Source organism: Gorilla gorilla, chromosome 4 (genome assembly GCF_029281585.2).
Source record: "Gorilla gorilla gorilla isolate KB3781 chromosome 4, NHGRI_mGorGor1-v2.1_pri, whole genome shotgun sequence".
In the NCBI taxonomy this organism is placed as follows: domain Eukaryota; kingdom Metazoa; phylum Chordata; class Mammalia; order Primates; family Hominidae; genus Gorilla; species Gorilla gorilla.
The window spans coordinates 86,250,032-86,272,651 of record NC_073228.2 but is presented as its reverse complement, the minus strand read 5'-3'; the positions used below and the strand labels follow the sequence as shown (position 1 = coordinate 86,272,651).

The following is a 22,620-nucleotide window of genomic DNA, read 5'->3' as shown; positions in this document are numbered from 1 at the left end:
TTCAATTTAACTCCTTTCACCAACAAGTGGTTTAAAAAATTGAGTACAATATTGACACTATCCAATTCTAGATGAACTGTAGGACATACTAAGATACATCTGTATTTCAATGGGAAGCTGTAGGTTTAGGTACAGGCCCAATAACAACTTTAGATTGTAGAATGCAACTGCTAATGGCATGGTTGGGGGAGAAGCACTATGGAGGCAGATTCTCACTGAGGCCCAGATGGGCTATTCTGCTGCCATTGTAGCCTTGGGACATACCTATTGTGATCTGCCAACCCCACCTCATAGTAAACAGCATATCCAACTAATCATCTAAAGCTGAAGGTCTGTCCTGAGAAAGAAATTTTACTACCAGAGAATTCAGTTTTTTAAGTCTTCTTTTGAATGAAAATGACACAATTCATTATGTAGGTAAGTAAATGTACTAAGTATACTGTGTCAGCTTTCTCCTCAATAAGCTGTAATCCTCGGCCTGTGAATGCACTGCTGTAGGAAACCTGAAGCTCAATAATTCTATTGACCAGCAGTGCTTTATTTTATATAGAATAGAAATTGTGTCCACTGCTTTTCCTTTCCGTGATATTTATGGATTAATGATAATAAATATTCATAGTATCAACTATGTGCCCCACAATGCTAAGCAAATAACATGCACTAACTCACATAATTCTCATAACTACCCACTGGAATCATCATCATAATATTCCTTATGTAGAAATAATTTCCTATTTTGCAGATGAGGAAGGTGAAACGCCTAATAACTGTCCTCGGTCACACTGCTAATAAGTAGAAGAACCTGAGTAAGAACCCAAGTGTTTCTGACTCCAGAGCCCAACCCCTAACCTGTTGAAGAAACTCTCTTTGGGTCAAGCTATATAATATGGTATCAGTCAATGTTCAGTTGCAAAAACCAGAATCTACTCTCTACTTGAAGCTCTCTGGCTAGTTGAATAGGGAGAGAGGACTGAATAAACAAATTCTAGATGACTTTCCAGGAAAAATTCCTGAAGCAATCCTGCAGAACTGAACACCATCCAACCTACCGCCTCTTCTCAGGTCAGGAATCTGTCATTCTAGAATCACATCCCCACTCCAGTGAACAAAAACCTGACCGTATGTGGCCACCTCCAGAGCCACAGCATACCTGCTACAACTCCCACCAGCAAAATGGATGCCCCGTCCTCTGGACAGTGAAGCCTCTGTGAAGGTCACGCAGACAACCTCCATGCCAGAAATGCTTCCGACAAGAGCAGTTTCCACATGCTTCTGCCTTCCAAATCCTGCACAAATGCATCTACTATGATATTCCTGAACCAAATTCAGGCCCCTATTTGAGACGTGTGAGAACTGTGTATTAGCTTTCCAGTGTCTGCAGTACAGGAAGGGCATGAGAGAAGAAGGGCAGATTGGAAGTTGAGTTTTAATCCACTACAGCTATTACAAGTTCCAAGGATTTGGATGTCCTGACGAGTCCTAGGGGACTCCTGATTAGGGCTGCGATAGTTTGTGTGTCTGGGGAAAGAGTCCAGAGCTTTCCTGATATTCTCAAAAGGGGTTCATGACCTAAAACTTGATCAGTTCTGCTTTAAAATAATAATATAATACCATTTTGAGAATAAGATTGTTATTGTGGGAGAAGGTAAAACATAATGGTTAAAGACGTGAGCTCCCTAGTATGGCATCTGAGTTCTAATTCTAGTTCTTTTACTTAGATGTTTGACCTCTAACATGTTACTTAATCTTTTTGTGTCTCAGTTTCCCCTTCTCTAAAGTGTGGAGAATAGTATCAACCTCATAAGGGTGTTCAAAGACTAAGTGAAAGAATATGTGTGAAGTAGTATTTCCGTGCTTAAACGAGCAGACCTTAAGGGCTTCCATGGAGTTCTGCTCAACCATTTATGCAAATCTAATGAATTTTACAAAGAAAAGCCCAGCCCTGCTGGCAGGTACTCCTACAGACCAACTCTGGACAGCAGAAACAATGTTCAGCTTTGGCAAGAATATAAATCAGACCCTTTAATTCTGACAGTAGGTCCACTACTCCAGTGTCTAAAATGTATGTGCCAATCAATTGCAAGAAAAACCTACATTTCAGCTATTTATCAGTAACTTCAGTGTTAAGTTGATTGATACGTGACTCCAACCAAAAGCCTGGTTGACATCAGACTGTAACACATTAAGAAGAATGATTATGATCAGTATCAGTGAGCACTTTGAGAAATGAGTACTCTAAGACACTGATGGCATCTTAGAATTAGTACATCTTTTCTGAGATTGATATGGGAATATCTAACAAAACCTTTAAAATGTGAATACTCATTGACTCACCAATTCCACTTCTAAGAATTTATTCCAAATAATATTTGACAATTGCATCAATTATATATACAAGGATGTTCACTTAGAAATTTGTTTATAATACACATTTTTAAAAAACTCAGTGTTCACAACATGAAATTGGTTAAAACAATTACGACCTTACCTTACAATGGAATTCTCCCCATTTTTTTTTTTTTTTTTTTTTTTTTTTGAGATGGAGTCTCACTCTGCTGCCCAGGCTGGAGTGCAGTGGCGCGATCTCGGCTCACTGCAAGCTCTGCCTCCTCCTGGGTTCACACCATTCTCCTGCCTCAGCCTCCTGAGTAGCTGGCACTGCAGGCGCCCGCCACCACACCTGGCTAATTTTTGTATTTTTAGTAGAGATGGGGTTTCACCATGTTTGCCAGTATGGTCTCGATCTCTTGACCTCGTGATCTGCCCACCTCGGCCTCCCAAAGTGCTAGGATTACAGGCATGAGCCACCATGCCTGGTCGGAATTCTACACAACCATTAAAGGGAAAATGAAGATGTATTTAAATATTGGGATGCAAAAATGTCTGTGATGTAAATTTCAAAATAAAAGGGTGCATAGTATGATTCATTTGCATGTGTATTTTTATATATTATATATGAATATACATTATAGATAAAGCTATATATAAACTGGAAAGCTATACACTGAAAGGTTAACAGTGGTAACTTTTAACATTTGGGATTATGAATAATTCTTCATGATATTTTGTATTTTATTTAAAATTTTCAGTATATATTATTTTTTCAATCAGAAAAAATGATTATAAAGAATTTTAAGCCCAGATCATACCACTTTTATTTGAAGACAGCGCAAAATATGTACTGAGATGCTCAGATCCATACAGAATCTCTAGGCTCTTTCTTTGCATCTTGTATCAATACAAGAATAGGCAAACTCAAATGCTTTTTGAAGACAGGCAGGCAAAGTAAATAAGTGAAATAGACAGTAGGAGGAAATAGGGAGAGGAGGTGCCCATGATTAACTATGGAGCAAGTATCCAGTCTAAAGTTATTCAAATTAAAAAACGGCCAGGTGCAGTGGCTCATGCCTGTAATCCCAGCACTTTGGGAGGCCAAGGCAGATGGATCATTTGAGGTCAGGAGTTCAAGACCAGCCTGGCCAACATGGTGAAACCCCATCTCTACTAAAAACACAAAAATTAGCTGGGTTGTAGTGGTGCATGCCTGTAATCCCAGCTACCTGAGAGGCTGAGGCAGAAGAATCGCTTGAGCCCAGAAGGCGGAGGTTACAGTCAGCCGAGATTGTGCCACTGCACTCCAGTCTCAACAACAAAGTGAGACCCTATCTCCAAAAAAAACAAAAAACAAAAACAAAGTTAAAAAACATTTCAAAACACTTAAAATAGCATCTGTAGGCTGAATTTGAACAGTAAGCTGCCAGTAAAGACTTTAACAGTATAAACCTACACACACAGAGTACATTAGTGTAACACTCTCACACAACTACAACTGAGCATCACCCCCTCCCCATCTCTTGGAATTGGTTTAAGTGGTATCTATAAAGAAGACTATTTTTCCATAGTTGTGAAATGATCGATCTAGAATTTAATACAAGAAAAAGTCTGTCTCTCCTGATAATCTTGTCTGTTTCCTTCTGTAACAGAATGAAAGCAATGTATTTAATTGGCTCTCCCTTGTTATTTGTTATTTTAGAAAGCTCAAAATCTTTCCTTAGCTTATGTTTTCTATTAAAACTGCCTTTTCCCATCCATCATTTAGTTATTATTCACTTGCTTTGATGGTTATAGTATATGTATGTATTATTAGCATATTAGAATGTATGTATACAAACCACTTGAAATAGTTTTGGAATTCAGATTGGACTAAGGGAAGTAACACTGCATTAATATACTGAAAAAAATAACATCAGCTTACAAAAAAATGTAACTGGCACAAATACTTTATATACTTTGGTATTATCTCTATTTATTGACCAACTTTTTAACTAAAAAATACAGGCTGTAAATGTAATATGGAGAATTTTGCAGCTGACATGGGAGAGAACCAGAGAAAATGACAAGTGAGAAGAGAAGCTGAAGGGAGTAGAAAGTGGGAAGAAAATAATGTGCAATAACTGCATGGTGGAATTATGTGTATACAGCAACTACTGTACAAAAAAATAAGATAAAACAAATAGCATCTTTCTGAGGTAGCATATACTCCTTACTAAGGACTCAAAACATACACGGGTAAGTGTAGCAGCAGAGCCTGTGTTCCATTTCCCCTCCAGGTCCTCTGCCTGCCTCTGGTCCTCACCCCCAGCCCCCAGGCTTCTCCACCTGCTCCAAGCTGTTGCTTTACTGTGTACCCACCATTAACCTCTTTCTCAAAAACTGGAAATAAGAATATAAATATTCCTCAGACTTGAAGTTTGGGGACCAAGATGTTTATTAAAAATTAATAATTGATGGTAGGTAATTATCAAAATGAAACGTGCTAAGACGAATAATATTAAAATCAATTATTCAATATTTTAAATGGTATTTTATTTTTGTATTGATAAGCTGTTGCTTTTCAAGAAATAGTAATTCCAGGGATCAATGAAATGCTGGGAGATTCTTTAAAAGAAGGCCTTCGTATACATTCAAAGCATGTGCTGAGTCAAAAGTGTAACTTTGATGGTAAAAAGCTAAGCAATATTCTGCTCAACCAGATGTACACATAACAAAGAACATTAACCAGCCTCTTGTTTTTATTATGTAGTGAAATAAACTTCAACTTAAAGAAGTAATAAGACCCAAATCCAGCATCCTGGTTATTTATAAGAAATATATCCTGTTTAGCTATATATCTTAAGCTCCCATTAAAATGGGATAAAACATCTTAGAAATCAATACAATAGGAATCCAATAATAAATCAACTCCCATTTTATTTAGATTAAACACTTAATGAGCGGTTAGTGGTCAGAAAATTTTAGAAAGTAAAAGCTGGATGAGAAAGCACTGTTATACCAATGCCTAAATAGCATTCAATATGCATTTAGGACTTTCCACAAACACTCCAAGGTGTAAAGCCAAAAAAGTTTTAAGAAAAATAAGTCACTGGCCAGGTGTGGTGGCTCATGCCTGTAATCCCAGCACTTTGGGAGGCCGAGGTGGGTGGATCACCTGAGGTCAGGAGTTCGAGACCAGCCTGATCAACATGGTGAAACCCCGTCTCTACTAAAAATACAAAAATTAGCCAGGCGTGGTGGCGGGCGCCTGCAATCTCAGCTACTTGGGAGGCTGAGGCAGGAGAATCACTTGAACCCCCAGGAAGCAGAGGTTGCAGTGAGCAGAGATCAGAGATCCTGCCACTGCACTCCAGCCTGGGCAACAAGAGCGAAACACAGTTTCAAAAAAAAGAAAGAAAATAAATTACTTAGTGAAAGACAGTGAGAAAGAAGTTTCATATGCTTTTTTTTTTTTTTTTGTAGACAGTCTCACTCTGTTGCCCAGGCTGCCAAGCTGGAGTGCAGTGGCATGATCTCTGCTCACTGCAACCTCTGCTTCCCGACAGTTCAAGTGATTCTCCTGCCTCACCCTCCCAAGTAGCTGAGATTACAGGTGCCTACCACCACACCTGGCTAAGTTTTGTATTTTTAGTAGAGACAGGGTTTACCCATGTTAGCCAGGCTGGTCTCGAACTCCTGACCTCAAGTGATCTACCTGCCTTGGCCTCCTAAAGTGCTGGGATTACAATTACAGGTGTAAGCCACCATGCCTGGCCCATATGCCTTTTTTTTAAAGGTGAGATTTCTGGAGACTTCTGGTAAAAATCAGTTACACCCAAATAACCATTTTTTTTTAAGAGATGGGGTCTTGTTATGTTACCTAGGCTAGCCTCAAACTCCTAGGCTCAAGCAATCCTCCCACCTTGGCCTCCTGAGTAGCTGTGATTGCAGTTATGAGCCACCATGCCTGGCCATTCTTCATATATTTCTTAATGTAGGGAAAGTCTAAGGAACAAAGAGAATTCATTAAAATGTGCTTTTGTTTCCCCAAACAGGAAAAGCACAATGGAGTATGAATGACAGTAAACATTTCCGAATGGATAAAAAAACGAATATTGGCTGGGTGCGGTGGCTCACGCCTGTAATCCCAGCACTTTGGGAGGCCAAGGCTGGCAGATCACTCGAGGTCAAGAATTCAAGACCAGCCAAGCTAATGGGGAGAAACCTTTTCTCTACTAAAAATACACGCATGGTGGCGCACGACTATAATCGCAGCTACTTGGGAAGCTGAGGCACAAGAATCACTTGACCTGGGAGGCGAGGGTTGCAGTGAACTGAGATCATGTCACTGCACTCCAGCCTGGGTGACAGAGCAAGACTCTGTCTGGGGAAAAAAAAAATGAATATGGAAAGTACCCTGACCATGTATGGTACCCATAGCATCAACATTTAATAAACATTAAAAGTCACAATGCATGTACAGACTGATAATCTAAAAATAATTGCTAGTAGAGACAGAGACAAACAGAACTGTCATTATTACTCTAAGATACCAAAGTAAGGATATAACAAACAGAGTATATCTCACACTCCTGAGACAATAAAGTGTGGCAGAATCACTGAACACTGCTAAAACATAGGAAGGTTTCTACAAAAAGCCTGCAAGGTAGATACATTTACTGTGCTGCCATAAACCTGCCCCCTAAATGACTTATTAATACCCACAGCTAATACCTAGAAACTCAGATTCAATAAATTAGCAGTGAATTACAGAGAAAACAATCACATGATATCTGCAGTCCCATTTAAATAAAGCTCCACCATGAAAGAAGCCTGCAAAGGAAGCTGGCAGTGACTGTGAAGCAGCAGCAGCAGCAATCCATAAAGGCTTCTTAATTTTCTCGTCATTTAAGAATTAAACCACTTCCAGTTCACACAGATACTACCAGGTGCACTAAATTGATGTCATTATCAGCCATCAGGAAATACCCACCGAGACCTATACTAACACTGAGAAGTTTTGTTAAACAGCTGTGTGTTTTAATTGATTTGTATTATTTAAAATAGAAACAGTTAAAAGTCAGTTATCGGATGCTGTGTAAAAGAGATGCCTAAAGACTCCAGGGAGACTGAGTTCAGAAGAAAGCCAATCACTGGAACTTCACTTGAGCACTTAAGATTATTACTAGAGGAAGCACAATTAAATCATCAGTTTATCAGCCATCATTATAAATCACCAGGCAACATATCAAGCTTCATTATTTAAGAATCCTTAACCAGTGACTTCCTGCATCACTGAGAGTCAAAAGCAATCTATTCACCAAAAGGTACCTAAGGAGTATGTTTTTTTTGTTGTGTTTTTATTTTTTTTTTACCCTGAGAAATTTATCATGGAAACATAATGAAACCCATTAAAATTAATTGTCATGTTTTTGCATGTTTTAGGCATTCTGAAGTCTTCAAAAGGAACTCAGTGGTATTTGGGATATGCAAAATGTGTGCTGCACAGGCTTCTCCTATTCCACTCTGTACAAACATTTAAACTTACTCTTATATAGTATTAAATACTTGCATGGTAGGACGAAATGAGGAAAATAATCAACGAGTTTCTTCCCACTTTTATCCCTCCAACCCCATTCATTCACTTGTACTTTCCTTTCCCAGACATATGGAATCAGAAAATAAAGAACCTCCAAAGTTTTGGTTTCCAAATTTAAGCACATAGTTCAAGTGTTAGAAAGAATATATTTAAAAGGAGATAAGATACAGATTGAGTTTCATATACAACTCTCTCTCCTCAGAGCTGGGAAGGAAAGCAGGGACTTAGAGAGAGGCAATTTTGAAAAGGCCATTTCCCAAGAGGGGCATGTGTATGTGTATGTGCTCATGTGTGTGCATATACATGCGTACAAAATAACACAACACAATAGAATCTCTTGTGGTTTGGAAATTTGAGAATAGAGAGGATATGGTTCTAGTACACGGTAGGTTTCATGAAGAAAAGTCCCTTCCATCATCGTCATTATATTTAGGCAGCTGTAAAACAGGAGGGGCAGCCAGACTTTTCTGAGCATAGAAGGACTGCCGACAGCCACCTGATGTTTCTGCAGCCCTGTTGTGGTAGCAGAAAAGAGTGAGGTGTAGCAGGGCTGACTTATTCATTAGACAGAGTAGGCATAGTGCCTGGGGTCTACAATACCTTTAGGAATCCATGAAAATATTTTAATTGCTTTTTAAAAAATAAAATAATAAACTTGTAGGTCAAAGAAAGTATTTTAATGTATAGTATGAATACAGTCATCTCTCTAATAATGCAGCTATAAAATATAATTTTAATACCTTTTTATGGAGAAAGGAGTCCGTTAAGGTAAATGTATCTAAGGCCCACAAAAGTCAGGATGTGGTCCTAGAAAGCAAAGGTTTGATGAGAGAGACAGCGAGGGTGAGAGAGATGAGGAGAAAGAGGCAGCACAGACCTGAAACAGAGCCCCTGGGGTAGATATTATCGGTTAGGGTCCAGAAGTTTAGTATAAATTCCAGGGTGGGAAGGGGGGATCCTAAATTTGGCATAGCTTAATCTTCAATGGCTGAGAAAATCACTGAAATAACTATGTTTACCTGGAAAAAATAATAATGATTATGATTACAATAATTACATAATATATTTACTACATATTATGTGCTAGGCAAGGTACAACGTATTTTACATATATTGATTCATTTAGTCTTCCCATTCGCTCTGTGTAGATGCTACTGTAACCTCTAATGGAAAATCAAACTAAGACACAGAATCTTTGTAATTTAACCAAGATCATGCAGCTAGTAAGTGGTGGCATACAAAGTCAAATCCACTCTCTCTGGCTCCAACACCCAGATAAAGGCACTACCATTTCCCAAAGGAACCAGTTCTCCTTGGCTGACTCCAACAAGTCTGGGCAGGAATTGCACAACATGCATGTGCAACCACTTGTCATACCACTAAACAAGGAAGCCATCAAAGCCACATGGGTTGTATCAAAATGACTCAGGAGCCAATGTCTTTGGCCAGACTTCCACTGGCTAAAGACGAGGTAAACTGAACATCAATAAAGATAACCACTACTATGAACGGACACATACAAAACATTTGAGTCCATAAAGACATATTTTTTAAGGTTCTTGGTTACCTTTGGAGGATACTAGAGAACCAACTCATTATCTTGAAAGCTAGCTCACAAAGGGAAAGAATCAAGCATTTATCCTGCCCTTCCTAATCAAAGCATACCTCAGGTAAGTAAGATGGGGAGAGAAACTTTGTCATTATAGAAGTAGTCCAACTAATAAATAATGAATGATAGAATTAGAACATCACCATCTTGCAATCACTAATGAATTAATGGGTCTAGGCAATAATCATCAATGGCTGCTAACATCACAAAAAAGAGGGATAACCAGACATAATGTCCCCCCGATGGCATACCCAGAAACAACCATGAAGTATTCTTGCCAAAAAAATCGAGCCTGAATTTGATCAAGCCTCAAGATCTAACTACCAGTTTATAAAAAAACACAGGGAGGAACATAGTAAACACCACAGAAATACAATTAGAAAAAAAAAATCAAGACTGCAAAACACTGCAGAACAAACAACCTGTTTCTTCAACAAAAAATTACCAGGAAAAAAAAAGAGATGGAGGAATGAGAATCTGTAAGATTCCAAAACTCTTAAGATATGTTAACTATTTTAATGTGTAAACCTTATTTTGGATCCTGATATAAACAAACTATAAAAAAAGAACTTGGGAAATTTAAACATTAATTGCTTATTTAATGATATTAAGAAATTATTAATAATTTTATCTGTGATAATAGAATTGTGGTTATGTTTTTTTTGAGTCCTTACCTTTTTTAATTAACTATTTTGAGATAGTTGTAGATTCATGTTTAGTTGTAAGAAATTATACAAAGAGGTCAGGTGCAGTGATTCATGCCTGTAATCCCATCATTTTGAAAGGCCAAGGCAGGAGGATCACTTGAGGCCAGAAGTTCAAGAGCAGCCTGGGGAACACACTAAGACCCCCATCTCTACTTTAAACATAAAAATTTTTAAAAATGATACAAAAGGATATCTCATATCCTTTATCCAGTTTCCCCCAATGGTAACATCTTGCAAGACTATAGTACAATATCACAAACAAGATACTGACGCTGATTCAGTGAAGATCCAGAACATTTCCACTGCCATAAGGTTCCCTCATGTTGCCTTTAATAGCCACAGCCATTTCCCTCCCATTCACACTCCCTATCACCTGGCAACCACAGATCTGTTCTTCAGTCCATGATTTTGTCATTTCAAAAATGTTATAGAAATGGAATCAAACACTCTGCAACTTCTGGGATTGCCTTTTTGTACTCAGCATAATTCTTTGAAGATTCATCCGGGTTGCTGAGTATATCAATAATTGGTCCCTTTTTATTGCTAAGTAGTATTCCATGGTAATGGTATGCTACTCTCTGTTTAACCATCTACTCACTGAAGACACCTGGGTTTTTTTCCATTTTGAGCTATTATAAATAAAACTGATATGAACATTCATGTAGAACTCTTATCTTTTAAAAATATTTACTTAAATATGTAGGGATGAAATAAAATGATGCTAGGAATTGCTTCAAAAAAGTTCCTAACGGTATGAGATATGGAAAAAAACAAACTCTTCATCAGCTAATAAGCACATTACACAATTATCTCTACTTTTGTATGTGTTTAAAATTTTCCATAATATAAAGTTCAAAAAAAGAATCCACTAAGAAAAAATTACTTATCTGACCACTATACACCCTGCACATAAACACACATATCTTAAAGTGAAATTGAAGGTACCCATTTTTATTTTGTGACTTTAGGCCATGCCAAGATCACAGGAATTCCTTTCTTAAAACATAGAGCCAACACCTTCCAGTGATCATTATTGTAACACTCACTATAACAATTAAGGCAGATCCAACCTAAGTATCTGTTAACTTTCTTTCAGAAGTTCTTTTATTAGGCTACAGGGATGATATAATAGGCAGTCTGTAATGTTGGGCAAAAGCAGGTAAGTAATCACCATAATCAAATGTATGAAATTTATGAGTGGCTTATCTTCAAAAGAGGGGGTTTACATCTGACATGAATAGGTCCTTATCATCAAGACAAATGCTGAAAGAACAGAAGTGTGATTACTAAAGATGAAGAGCAACAAACTATATGAGCACAATCAGGCCTGAAAATGAAGTGAAATGCATTTTATATTATGCAAAGGCTGCATTTGTTTTTAAGCCACTCTGGAGGACGGCATATTATTATCATGTTCAGTCCGCAAGCTAATGATTCTTTAGTATAATTCTGCAAAACGGTGTCTACTATTCAACACCACCAATATTCTATCAGCCAATTCTTCCCTAGTGCTGTATCATCTTCTCCCCCTCCATCTCACTGAGGACACCTTGTTTTTTTTTGTATGTGGTACTAAAAAATGAAGACCCATTCTCCCAAAGATCTCAAGCAAAGAAGAGGATATAAATACCAACCCATTAACCAATCTGGGATTAAAAGCCAAGATCTCCAAAGGAAATATTCATGATGATTTTCAAATGCCAAGTAGTGCAATGGCTGCAAATGAGTTTCCCCTACTTGGTCTGTAATGCCTCAACATGCACTGTGATGAGCAATTTTAAAGCTTAAATAAACATTGTTATTAGAAGTAGGATATCTGTTCACAGATCAAATCCCAATAAGATCAATTCCAAAGGACCACCTAAGTTTTATAGTTGTGTTGTAGTGTGGTTATATCAAATATCCCTCCTATTAAGTGAGCCCCAGCCTTGGTGTTAGAAATAGCAATGCTTGTTGTGATAGGATTTGATCTGTAATACCATACTACGATAGGGAGGAAAAAGATGGTACACTAATAGGCTGTGTGACAGTGAAATAACTATAAAATGAAAGACAGTCAATTCTATTAAAAATAATCTATATACAGATTGGTTCAGTGGTGAGTTTAACAATGTAAGAGTTCTATCAATAAAAAGAAATCTATGTCAACATTGTATCAAAATCTTGTTCTTATGTCATGGGTCAGAACAAAGACACGCGGAATTAAAATATAAAATATCATAGACCACTAGAAATTGTGCTATATACAGGCCTGCATTAAGGAGATTAATTATCTGCTAGAGACAGAAAAGGAAAATGGTAACAACTGGATTCAAGAGTATAATGGAATTGAGAAAGAGTTGATAAATGGGTGTAAAGTTAAATACACATATATTTTTGAATATATTTTTCCTCTATCTTTTGCCATCCTTCTTGACTCTTACAACCAAACATTTTCTGGGTCTTGTGGATAAGGACTCTACAATACAAATTTTTGTACAGTTTGTGGCCACTGACAAGACACTAGAAGCTGGAACTCTTAGCACTCATCTTGACACACTTAAAGGTTAATCCAAAATAGTTTGTATAAAATAAAATGTTCTTGCCAAATCTTTAGGGTTGGTTTTCTCATATTTCACATTATCCTTCTTCATAGCACCACCAATGCCTGGTCTACAGATTTGGATTTCAGAGGGGCAATTTTTGTGAGTTGAAGTGGTTTCAGAGAAGGGAATGTATGAGAGGACAGGTAGTAACAGGTAATGCATACAGAAAAATGAGGGAAGGCATTAGATCTAGAAAAGATCCCAAGAACAAACTGCACAAGAGGAGTATAGAGAGATGAATAACCATATTTGGCAAGAGCTGTATAGAGCGGAGGAGTAGAAGATAAACCTAGAAGAGCAGGTTGGAACCAGGGAGTGGCAACCTCTGATGCTCAGGCAAAGCATTTAGACCACATCCCATAGGCCCTCGGAGAACTATTGCAGGTTTGAGCACAGGTAAGTAAGCACAGCAGTGGTTAAAAAGATATGACTACAGGTAAGGGGCAGAGAGGAAAGGAGCAGAAAACCACAGGTAAGAGGCTTTACTAATTGTTCCACGTGAGGTCAGAGGGCTTGATCTAGGAGGGTAACAGTGGGAAGAGAAAAGATTAATTTGAGGGGCAGTGTGAAAGATACAAATACCTAAAGCTAGTTTTGTCCTCAATTAAAACCTAGAAAATGGTCATTGTTAAAGAACCACTTACAAGATGCTAAGGATTCCTATGTTGATTGGGAGGTAAACTGTCATTATGATCAAACACATAAGAGGGCATAAAAATTCTAATAACTGATAAACTCATTTTTAAAGGAAGCTTTCATTAAGCTGAACAGAAGCTTGGAAAAAATAATATTTTTGATATAAGTAAAAATTATTTTTAAGGAGATCATGATTGGTTGTAAGGTGATGAGTAGTTTTAAATTTCCAAAATAACTACTGATTTTAGCAAGGCAGTAATGACTTATATGATTGACAGATCTATTTCCTTTACTTTTGCAAATCTACTTTTTATATCTACTTTTGCAGATCTACTTTTTATATCTACTTTTGCAGATCTGTTTTCTCTACTTTTGCAAATCACTATTGCAACCATATTATTAATCAAAAGCTCTTCTTTTTTGCAAATGTATTTATGAGTAAAACTGTAAAACAGTATAGATTACATAAGCCAAATCATCTACTTCTTAATATATAAGCCAACTTAGTTTCTATTTTCATTTGCTTAATACATTTTTATTGAGCACATACTACATGATAAGTACTGTGCTGGTGCTGCATGTACAGTGAAGAATAAAAGAGACATGGTCTGCCTATATGAGAGCTCACAGTACAGACAGTCCCAGACTTAGGATGGTCCAGCTTAACAATTTTTAAACTTTATCATGGTGCAAAAGTGATACATATTCAAGAGAAACCATATTTTGATACCTATACAACCATTCTGTTTTTCACTTTCAGTCAAGTATTCAATAAATTGCATGAAGCTATTCAATATTTTATTATAAAATAGGCTTTGTGTTAGATGATTCTGTCCAACTGTAGGCTAATGTAAGTGTCCCGAGCACATTTAAGGTAGGTTAGGCTAAGCTTTGATGTTTAGTAGATTAGGTGTATGAAATGCATTTTCTACTTCAGATATTTTCAACTTACGATGGGTTTATCAGGATGTATTCCCATTGTAAGTCAAGGAGTATCTGTATAGTGGAAAAGACAGATACCAATTTTTTTAAATCATCCTAATATGTAATTTAAAATTGGAATAAGCATTCTAAAGGATAATTATAGGGCACTCTGAGAGCTTATAATAGGGTGGCTAAACCAAGACTGGGTCTGGGAAGGTTTTTTTTTAAGGAAACTGTCTTTGAGGTGAAATATGTAAAGATATAGATGAGTGAAATAGGGAAAAGAGTTGGAGAGGGAACTAGAAGAAAAGATGAGCAGCGGGAAAGAATACAATAACATGCATACAATAAAATGACAATACTCTCCAACCTGTTGCGTAATAGTGTCCCATGGTCCCTGTAGCAGTCGCGTCTTATAGCACTCATGAACTCCTTCCCATATGTCCTTCAGAGTTAAAGGTCTCCCATCTGTGAAAGTGCATGGTAAAGACTGAGTTAGTAATTCATGTGACACAATGGTGCTTGGTGTCAATCTAAAACTCCTGGAAGAATATCATGACTTTTAGAAAGATCTTCAGTGCACATGCTATTTATATATCAAGAGAGTGCTATATGAATTACTATTTTCTTCCTGAGGGAAATTTAAACATTCAAGCTTCTCAGCTTTGTATCCATCTAGCATTTAAATTGTCTGCTCATTCATTGCCTCTAGGAATTTTACAAAATAAATAAAATCCAAATGTGTTTTAGAGAGAACTGACAGATGCAAGCACAGGCAAAGGAACCAACAGACTCCCATATTCATAAAGGTGCACCATGAATACTCTGAATCCTTCATACTTCCTCTAGTCCTTAAAACAAAGAAGCCATACCCATGCATCTTTCACATTCTCATGGAGTATCTATAATGTCCAAATCACTCCATCACGTACCATGGAGAATAGAGAGAAGAAAAACACACAATTTCTCCTAACAAGGAGCCTATCATCTACTGAGGAAACTATGACAAGTATATTACAGTAGAGTGGTCTCTGCCTGAAGAAGACTGAAGCTCACTGATGGTCCAAGGGAGAGAGATATTAACACTTGGTGTCTATTGCAGGTGGAGAAAGGGACTCTTGGGGTGGGAAGGGACAAAAGAACGGGGTTGGCATGAAGAGGGCAGTAAAAGCTTTATTGAACAATAATGCTCTTTTTCTTTAAGTTGTTTCAATTATCCCTCTGTATCCACCCAAACAATGTATTTTACAAAGACCACTATGGCACTTACATTATACACAAGGTAAGTAAAGTGGAAAAATAGGTATCTAAGTTCTGAAAAGAAAGCAGAAAGAAGAAGTCACCTAAAGATTTCAAACCATACACTACTGGAAAGAAGGTGTCTTAATGCTAGAATCCAATATAACTTGATCCATTCAGAGCTATAAGGCCCTCAAGACTTATGGGCGTGCTCTTTTGGGCTAATAGATGATATCACTTAAAGATATTTCACATAGCAATATACTGAATATTTAGACCAAAGAAGTATTTGGTCATCAAGGGCAACAAAGCATAAGGAAAATAATCTACTCAAGAGCTCCAAAAATCACTGTATTAAGACTTTCAAGTATAAGTAGAAATGTATGATGTTGGGGGGAAAAGCACTAGATTTGGAATCTGGACTAAGTTTTAAATCCTGGTGTTGGCACTTACTCTCCATGTGAGTGCAAATTATTTTGCTTTTAACTTTACCTGCAAAATGAGAATAATGATCCTTTCTGGGTATTGTTCTTTTGAGGCTTACATTAGTGAATGCACCCAGGACTGTGTTAGGCACACAATAAGAGCTCAATAAATATCAGGAATCTCCTCCCAGCCCTCACACAATTATTCCAGTAATTCTCAAACCTAAAAGATTCATTTCTAGACTGTTATTTCTTAGAATTTTCCCATGTTGCTATACCGTGCATATCATCTTTGATATAGTACCATACTAATATCATAAGCAGGGCATTTCTCATGTTTGACCTAAAAAGTTGAACTTTTCCTCAACCTTTATTTTCAATAAATAGCAATAGAATATTTTGATACATTTTCAATAAGTATCTTCATCTTGGCATTTATCTAGCGGCAGGAGACCATTATCTTGTGATAAATAGTTTTATTCCATTGACATTTCCATGTCTGTAAAATGAACAAGATTTATTCATCCAATTAACATTTGAATGTCATGTTTAGCTACAAGTTAAAAACAAGCTGCTTTCAGTATCTGTGTTATATTGTTTTCTGAACACATTTACAGAGTAGGGCCAAACTCTGCTCTTAAGCACTATGCATCTTTGAAATATGAACATGCCATGCATGCATATGTGTATGTGTGTGCGTGTGTCTGTGTGCGCATGCGTGTGTGTGTGTATTGGTGTGGGAAGAGGCAAATAAGATCTTAAGAACTTTAGTGTCAAATAGTAAACTAATCAAATTATAGAACGACATGCTTTTAAAATAATTTTTACACATCAAAGTTAGAAGTAAACAAATACCTGTAGTAGGATAATAAAATGTTAGAGCTAGTATAACCACTAATTTTATAAATAGGGCAGCCAAGGTCTTACGAAATATGTATCTGCCAAAAGTATGCAGCCGGTTCATGACTGAACTGAAGTCTGAATCCAGATCTCAGGACTCACCAATGCTCTTCCTGCTGGTCCACGCTGCCTCTGAGGGCAGAGGCACTGCAAATGCTTTACAAATATTTACTGAGTAAATGATAAATGATGAAAAAATGCCTTCCTTAACTTTATTTCTATTACCATAAAGCTTTTCAGACCTAGAGAAGAATGCTGGGTTTCATATCTGGTAATCAGTAATGATTTTAATTTTATTCCTTAAAGTATTTCAGGCAACAATGTAAGTATGGAGTAAATGGTTTGGATAGAAGTTAATTTTAGAAGTAGATGTTTTATATAATTGGGCACCTACTATATGCCAGGCATCTGTTCCAAGCCTTTGTGATACATCAGTGAGCAAAACAATCATCCTTGTTTTCATGGAGGTTACATTATGCCTTGGGGTGTGTGTGTGTGTGTGTGTGCGTGCGTGTGTGTGAAAATAAACAATAAACACAATAAACAAGTAAACTGTATATTATCTTAGGAGGTGATACATACTATGGTGAAAAGGAAAAGTAAAGCAGGCTAAGAAGTGCCAGCCAGAGGTGGGTTTGCAATTTTAGACTTTAGTGAGAAAGTAACTTGTGTGCAAACACTGGGAGGCACAGCGTTCCAGGGAGAGGTGCCAACCAGTGGAAAGACCACCAGGGCTGGGTAGGGGATCACTAGCACTACATGCATATCACTAACATTCGTCACTTAAAGCCAATGACTAAAAAAAAACACACATAACTTTATCAAGATATAATTCATGTACATACAATTCACCCATGTGAAGTGTACAATTCAGTTATATTCGTAGAGTTGTGCAATCATCACCTCAATCAATTTTAGAACATTTTCATCACCTTAAACAACAACAACAACAGCTGGGCACAGTGGCTCACGCCTGTAATCTCAGCACTTTGGGAGACCCAGGTGGGAGGATTATTTGAAGCCAGGAGTTTGAGACCAGCCTGGGCAACAAAGTGAGACTCCATCTTTACAAAAATGTGGCTATATAGGGAAGGGCAGAGACAAGAGGCCAGGAAAGTATTTACCTCAGTGGAGTCCTTTAGCTGCAATCCCAATGAAGCCTGGCAAAGCTTTATTTCTTTTTCTTCAGAATAAGCGCTATTTTCTTCTCACCCCAACTTTCTAAACCAACTTGGGTGCTTTTCTGATTGTTGTAACCAGAGCTTTGTTTGAAAAGTAGCCTCTTCAAATGAGGAAACCGATGGAAAAATTGGTAATATAACAGTGCAAGTCTGTTATACGTCCACAATGATGCAACTGGTTGAGATGGCTTAGACAGTCGTGACCTCCATGAATACCCTCTCCAAACCATGGTCTCCAACTTCCAAAATCTAACCCCCTTAAAAAAACTGAGGAAGGTCAACAAGCAATTATAATACCATTGTTAAAATATCTGCTTCTTCTAGGCCCATAACGGCTATCTCAAGGGCCACTGCAGTCTCTTTAGCACCTATTGAAGTTCTGTGTTTGGCACCCCCTGCTGGTGGCATGCTAGGCCTGGTGGGACTACATGTTTTTAAAACAAGCATATCAGGTCTTAAATATTCAAAAGACCACTGTTCCTCAAAACAGTCACCTAGGAGGTTACCTGATTATTCAGCAAATTCAACCAATATTTATTCCAACAATGCTGTAATTCTGTCAATGGAACTGCCTTTGAACTTTTGAACTGCCTTCAGAGCCAGACAAGTAACTAATTACTTACTAATCCCAAATAGGTTTAAATCAAAGGAAAAAAAATTATACTTATTTTATTCCATATATTTGCTTCCAAATGATTTTGTTGTCGCCAAATAAATTCACCTTTAATGGGTAACCATCTTCCAACTTCTAGCCACAAGGACTGGAAGAAGTTTCAAAACCAGCAGTTCCCAAAATATGTTGAGTAATCAGAGTATGGTTGGCAAAAGTATATAATTTTGCTTTCCCTCTGTGTCTCTGCAAATCTCTCCAGTTTCTGCTGACCACTTACACTGTAAAAGGTCTGGGTAAATATAGCTTTGTCTCTATGACAACAATGACTTAATGAGGTATGATGTGGTTTCTGTTCCCTAAGCCTTCGTCACTGGTTTGCCTAGTCACAATTCACACCTTCATCATCAAAGACACACAAAAGTTAGTTTTTGAGATCTTTCATACAAAAACAAAGGATCTAACTTAATCAGCAATATCTTCAAAATCGTGGCATACATTATTGATATCTAAAATGCATTCAAATGTGATCGTGACTAATTATTTCAAAAGCAAAATGGATACTTGAGAAATCCCACTGAAACAAACTGGGATATCTATATATGTATAAAGAACTGCATCATATAAACAAAGTAGAAACCTGAAGAATGTTGTACATATCCACTTATTTATGAAAACTGAAGACTCAAAACTTAAAACACGGACATAAATACTTGGTTAAGTACATAAAACACATTATTATGTGCCTGCATGTTCAATTCAAAGTATCTTCAATGAGAAACTTAAACCATGTTAAGAGAGTCTATTTTTTTACATCTGGCCTCAGTCAGAGGAGACATAAGCATACTCAATCAACAACTCCTTCGTTTCAGATCCAAGATACTCAATCGCACCAATTTTAACATGCTTAGAAATTTCATTAGTCACATTGAGGCTGAGTAGCTCAGTAAAATCTCTTGAATACTTGAAAAAGAAGTAGAAGCCAAAATAATTTCAGTAGTAACCTACATAGTGAGCATGGTAAATTGAGGTCATTTATATAACAAGTGTTTATTGAGTGCCTACTATGTGCCTGTATCACTTGGAATGATAATACCCATTTAAGCTAATGGAATGTTCTGTCAGTAATCTAAAATGTCAATGACAAAAGAAGAAGAGACATTAGGTGAAAAATAGAATAATTAAAAAGTACAATCTTTAGCAACTGCCAGTAGCATTTAATTTAACATTTTCATATAAAATCTCTCAATTGAATAATAACCCACATGTCAAGTAATCTATATATTACTCAAAATGTGCAGCTTTCTAAATTAAATTTCTCAGGGCTATTAGTTTTCATGAGCCAATAACAGCATGAGATATTTCACCAGCACTATCTAACTCTAGTGCAAGCACGCTGGAGTCACCTTTATCCTTATTGTGCATGGTTTCACTAAAATTTTTTAACTCCTAAAATGAAGACTAGAGAGAGTACAAATAATTCAGAGTAAGTTTAAGAATAATGTTCTGAATGTGGCCATTAGAAATAAAAAGGAAAGAGTGGATTTTTCGCACAAAAAATGTCATTATTCAATATATTGTCTTCAACAGAGCTTTGAAAGATATAAAAATTCATGTCATACTCCACAGTAAGGCAGAGATGAAGCTCTGCCAAAGGGGAAAATTCATTTTTGCTTCAGTGAGAAAATTATATTGTGATATGAAATGAGTGCAATTGTTCATGTACATTCATTTCAGCTACTATACTGGCTAATTCTGTAACTTTTATTTATTCCTATAAGCATTTTAGGACTTTGTATCTTTATTGGGCTCAAGAAATCTAAATGAAATTCCAAAAATATGAACTATGGCAACTTTCTTTTGCTTGCATATAACATCAATTAATTAATTTAACCTATATGGTCCTTAAATTTCAGTTATTTGAATGAAAGTGTCATGTAGTGAAAAATGGGCTATAGGGTTTAAGTCCCAACTCTACAGTTTTCTATGTACCCTTGAATAAATAATTTAACCCCTCTGAGCAGTTTTTGTCTTCACATGAGGGTAATAATAGTTCCTACCTTCTAATTTTATTGTGAAGATCTAGATATATAATTTGGCTAGCATGATTGAAAGGCACTAAGTGTCAAGCCCCATTTCCAATATAAGCTCAGGATCCTCGAAACTCTGAAATCAGTATTATTGCTAACTCAATTTTTTTTTTCAGATGATGAAAGAAAAGAAATGGCAAAGTTCAATAACTTGCCCAAGGTCATAAGGTTAGTAAGCAGCAGAGCTAGGAATCAGAACTAAAGTTTTCTGACTCTAGACCATGCGCTTTTCACCACTACATTATATGTGTTTCTGTGCACAGGAGTTCTTTGTAAAGTGTAAAGTTATACATGCATATTAGTTGTATTGTTCTTGTTGCTACTATTACTAGTGGTCCCCCATCAACACTGCCTAACCTATGAGTATCTGGAATTTTCCCTTTCATGATTTTCTTCCCAAGCCTGGCTCACCCTTTCCCCTATCACTCATGGACAAATCCCATGTCCAGCCAAGGCCTCTCTTAATCACCACAGCTCAAGGTAGTCATAGCTCTCCAAGCCCTGGTGCCTTTTACCTCTCTTATGGTCCTTAACATATTCTACTTGTTATAGTGAATTTCAGACCTATCTTGTGTTTCCCTCACTAGACTGTAAGCTCCTTGATGGTATTATCCATCTCTGATTTCCTTTATTTATCTCAGCATTTCAGAAACATATCCATGCCTTATGTATAAATATTTTCAAATGAATGAACAGATGAAAGTTCAACATTATTTCTAGAGTAATTAGCACATTCTAAGAATAATGGCTGAATGATCATAATAAATTAATTGATTAAATGTTTTACATTTATATTTTTTAAAACCCTCATACTCACATAAATCCATAGCATTAAGCAGATGCAGCTATAGCAGATATGTGATTTCTCAGTATCCAAACACACTTCCAATTTGGGAGATAAATTCCAAAATAAGTAGGAGGCAGAGCCCCATTTCTACCACCAAAGCTAAAGGGAGGCAGATATTCCCTTGCCTTGTCATTCTACCACCTTCAGTTGACTCTACGATCTACCCTTCAATAAGCCTTTTCCTGCTTATCAAATTATTTGCAACCATGGGTACACATCTAATATAGCACAAATAGATGGTTTAAAAGTCTTGCTTAATAAATATTTTCAAAATTATCAGCTTAAAAGGTTATATATTTGTCTAGCAATCTTGAATAGAAAAAATAAATGTTAACATAGTTTTTAATTACATGAGAAACTTTATGTGTGTTACAATCTATTTTTATGAACATATGCCCAATAGCACATAAAGGAGCAATTATGAATCATCTTAAACTGTCCACACACAGTGTTAAGAAACATGGAATAATGCAAGTGATGTTATACCCTTCCATTTAAATTAAGTGAATCACTTAACCTAGTAAAGGACATATAAGACCATTTTGATGAACCTCTGAATCAGAAAATGGTCCCAAGGGAAGCAACATTGGGTCCACAAGATACCTGAGACATCAGCCCTGTGATACAACTATTGATCCAGAAATCTGAGAACCATACTACCAGCTGGATATCTACAGCCTAAGGTCTGCTGGTTCTAAAGCAGAAGACACTCTGTTTTCTTTTTTTTTTCCCTGAGACAGACTCTCGCTCTGTCACTGCAGTGGCATGATCTCGCCTCACTGCAACCTCCGCCTCCAGGGTTCAAGCGATTTTCCACCTCAGCCTCCCAAGTAGCTGGGAGTACAGGCGCTTGCTACCATGCCTAGCTAATTTTTTTTGTATTTTAGTAGAGATGGGGTTTCACCATGTTGGCCAGGCTGGTCTCGAACTCTTGACCTCAGGTGATCTGCCAGCC

General features: G+C 37.0%; 1 protein-coding gene across 5 annotated transcripts in view; it reads right to left on the bottom strand.

The window, feature by feature from the left end:
- Nucleotides 1–22,620, bottom strand: part of ATG10 (autophagy related 10) — a 300,426-nt gene that overhangs the window by 65,859 nt on the left and 211,947 nt on the right. For all 5 annotated transcript variants that reach the window (XM_055386169.2, XM_004042232.5, XM_004042231.5 and 2 more), the window contains one exon: nucleotides 14,744–14,841. In XM_055386169.2, the coding sequence (XP_055242144.1) occupies nucleotides 14,744–14,841 (98 nt within the window). The remainder of the gene's footprint in view (nucleotides 1–14,743; nucleotides 14,842–22,620) is intronic.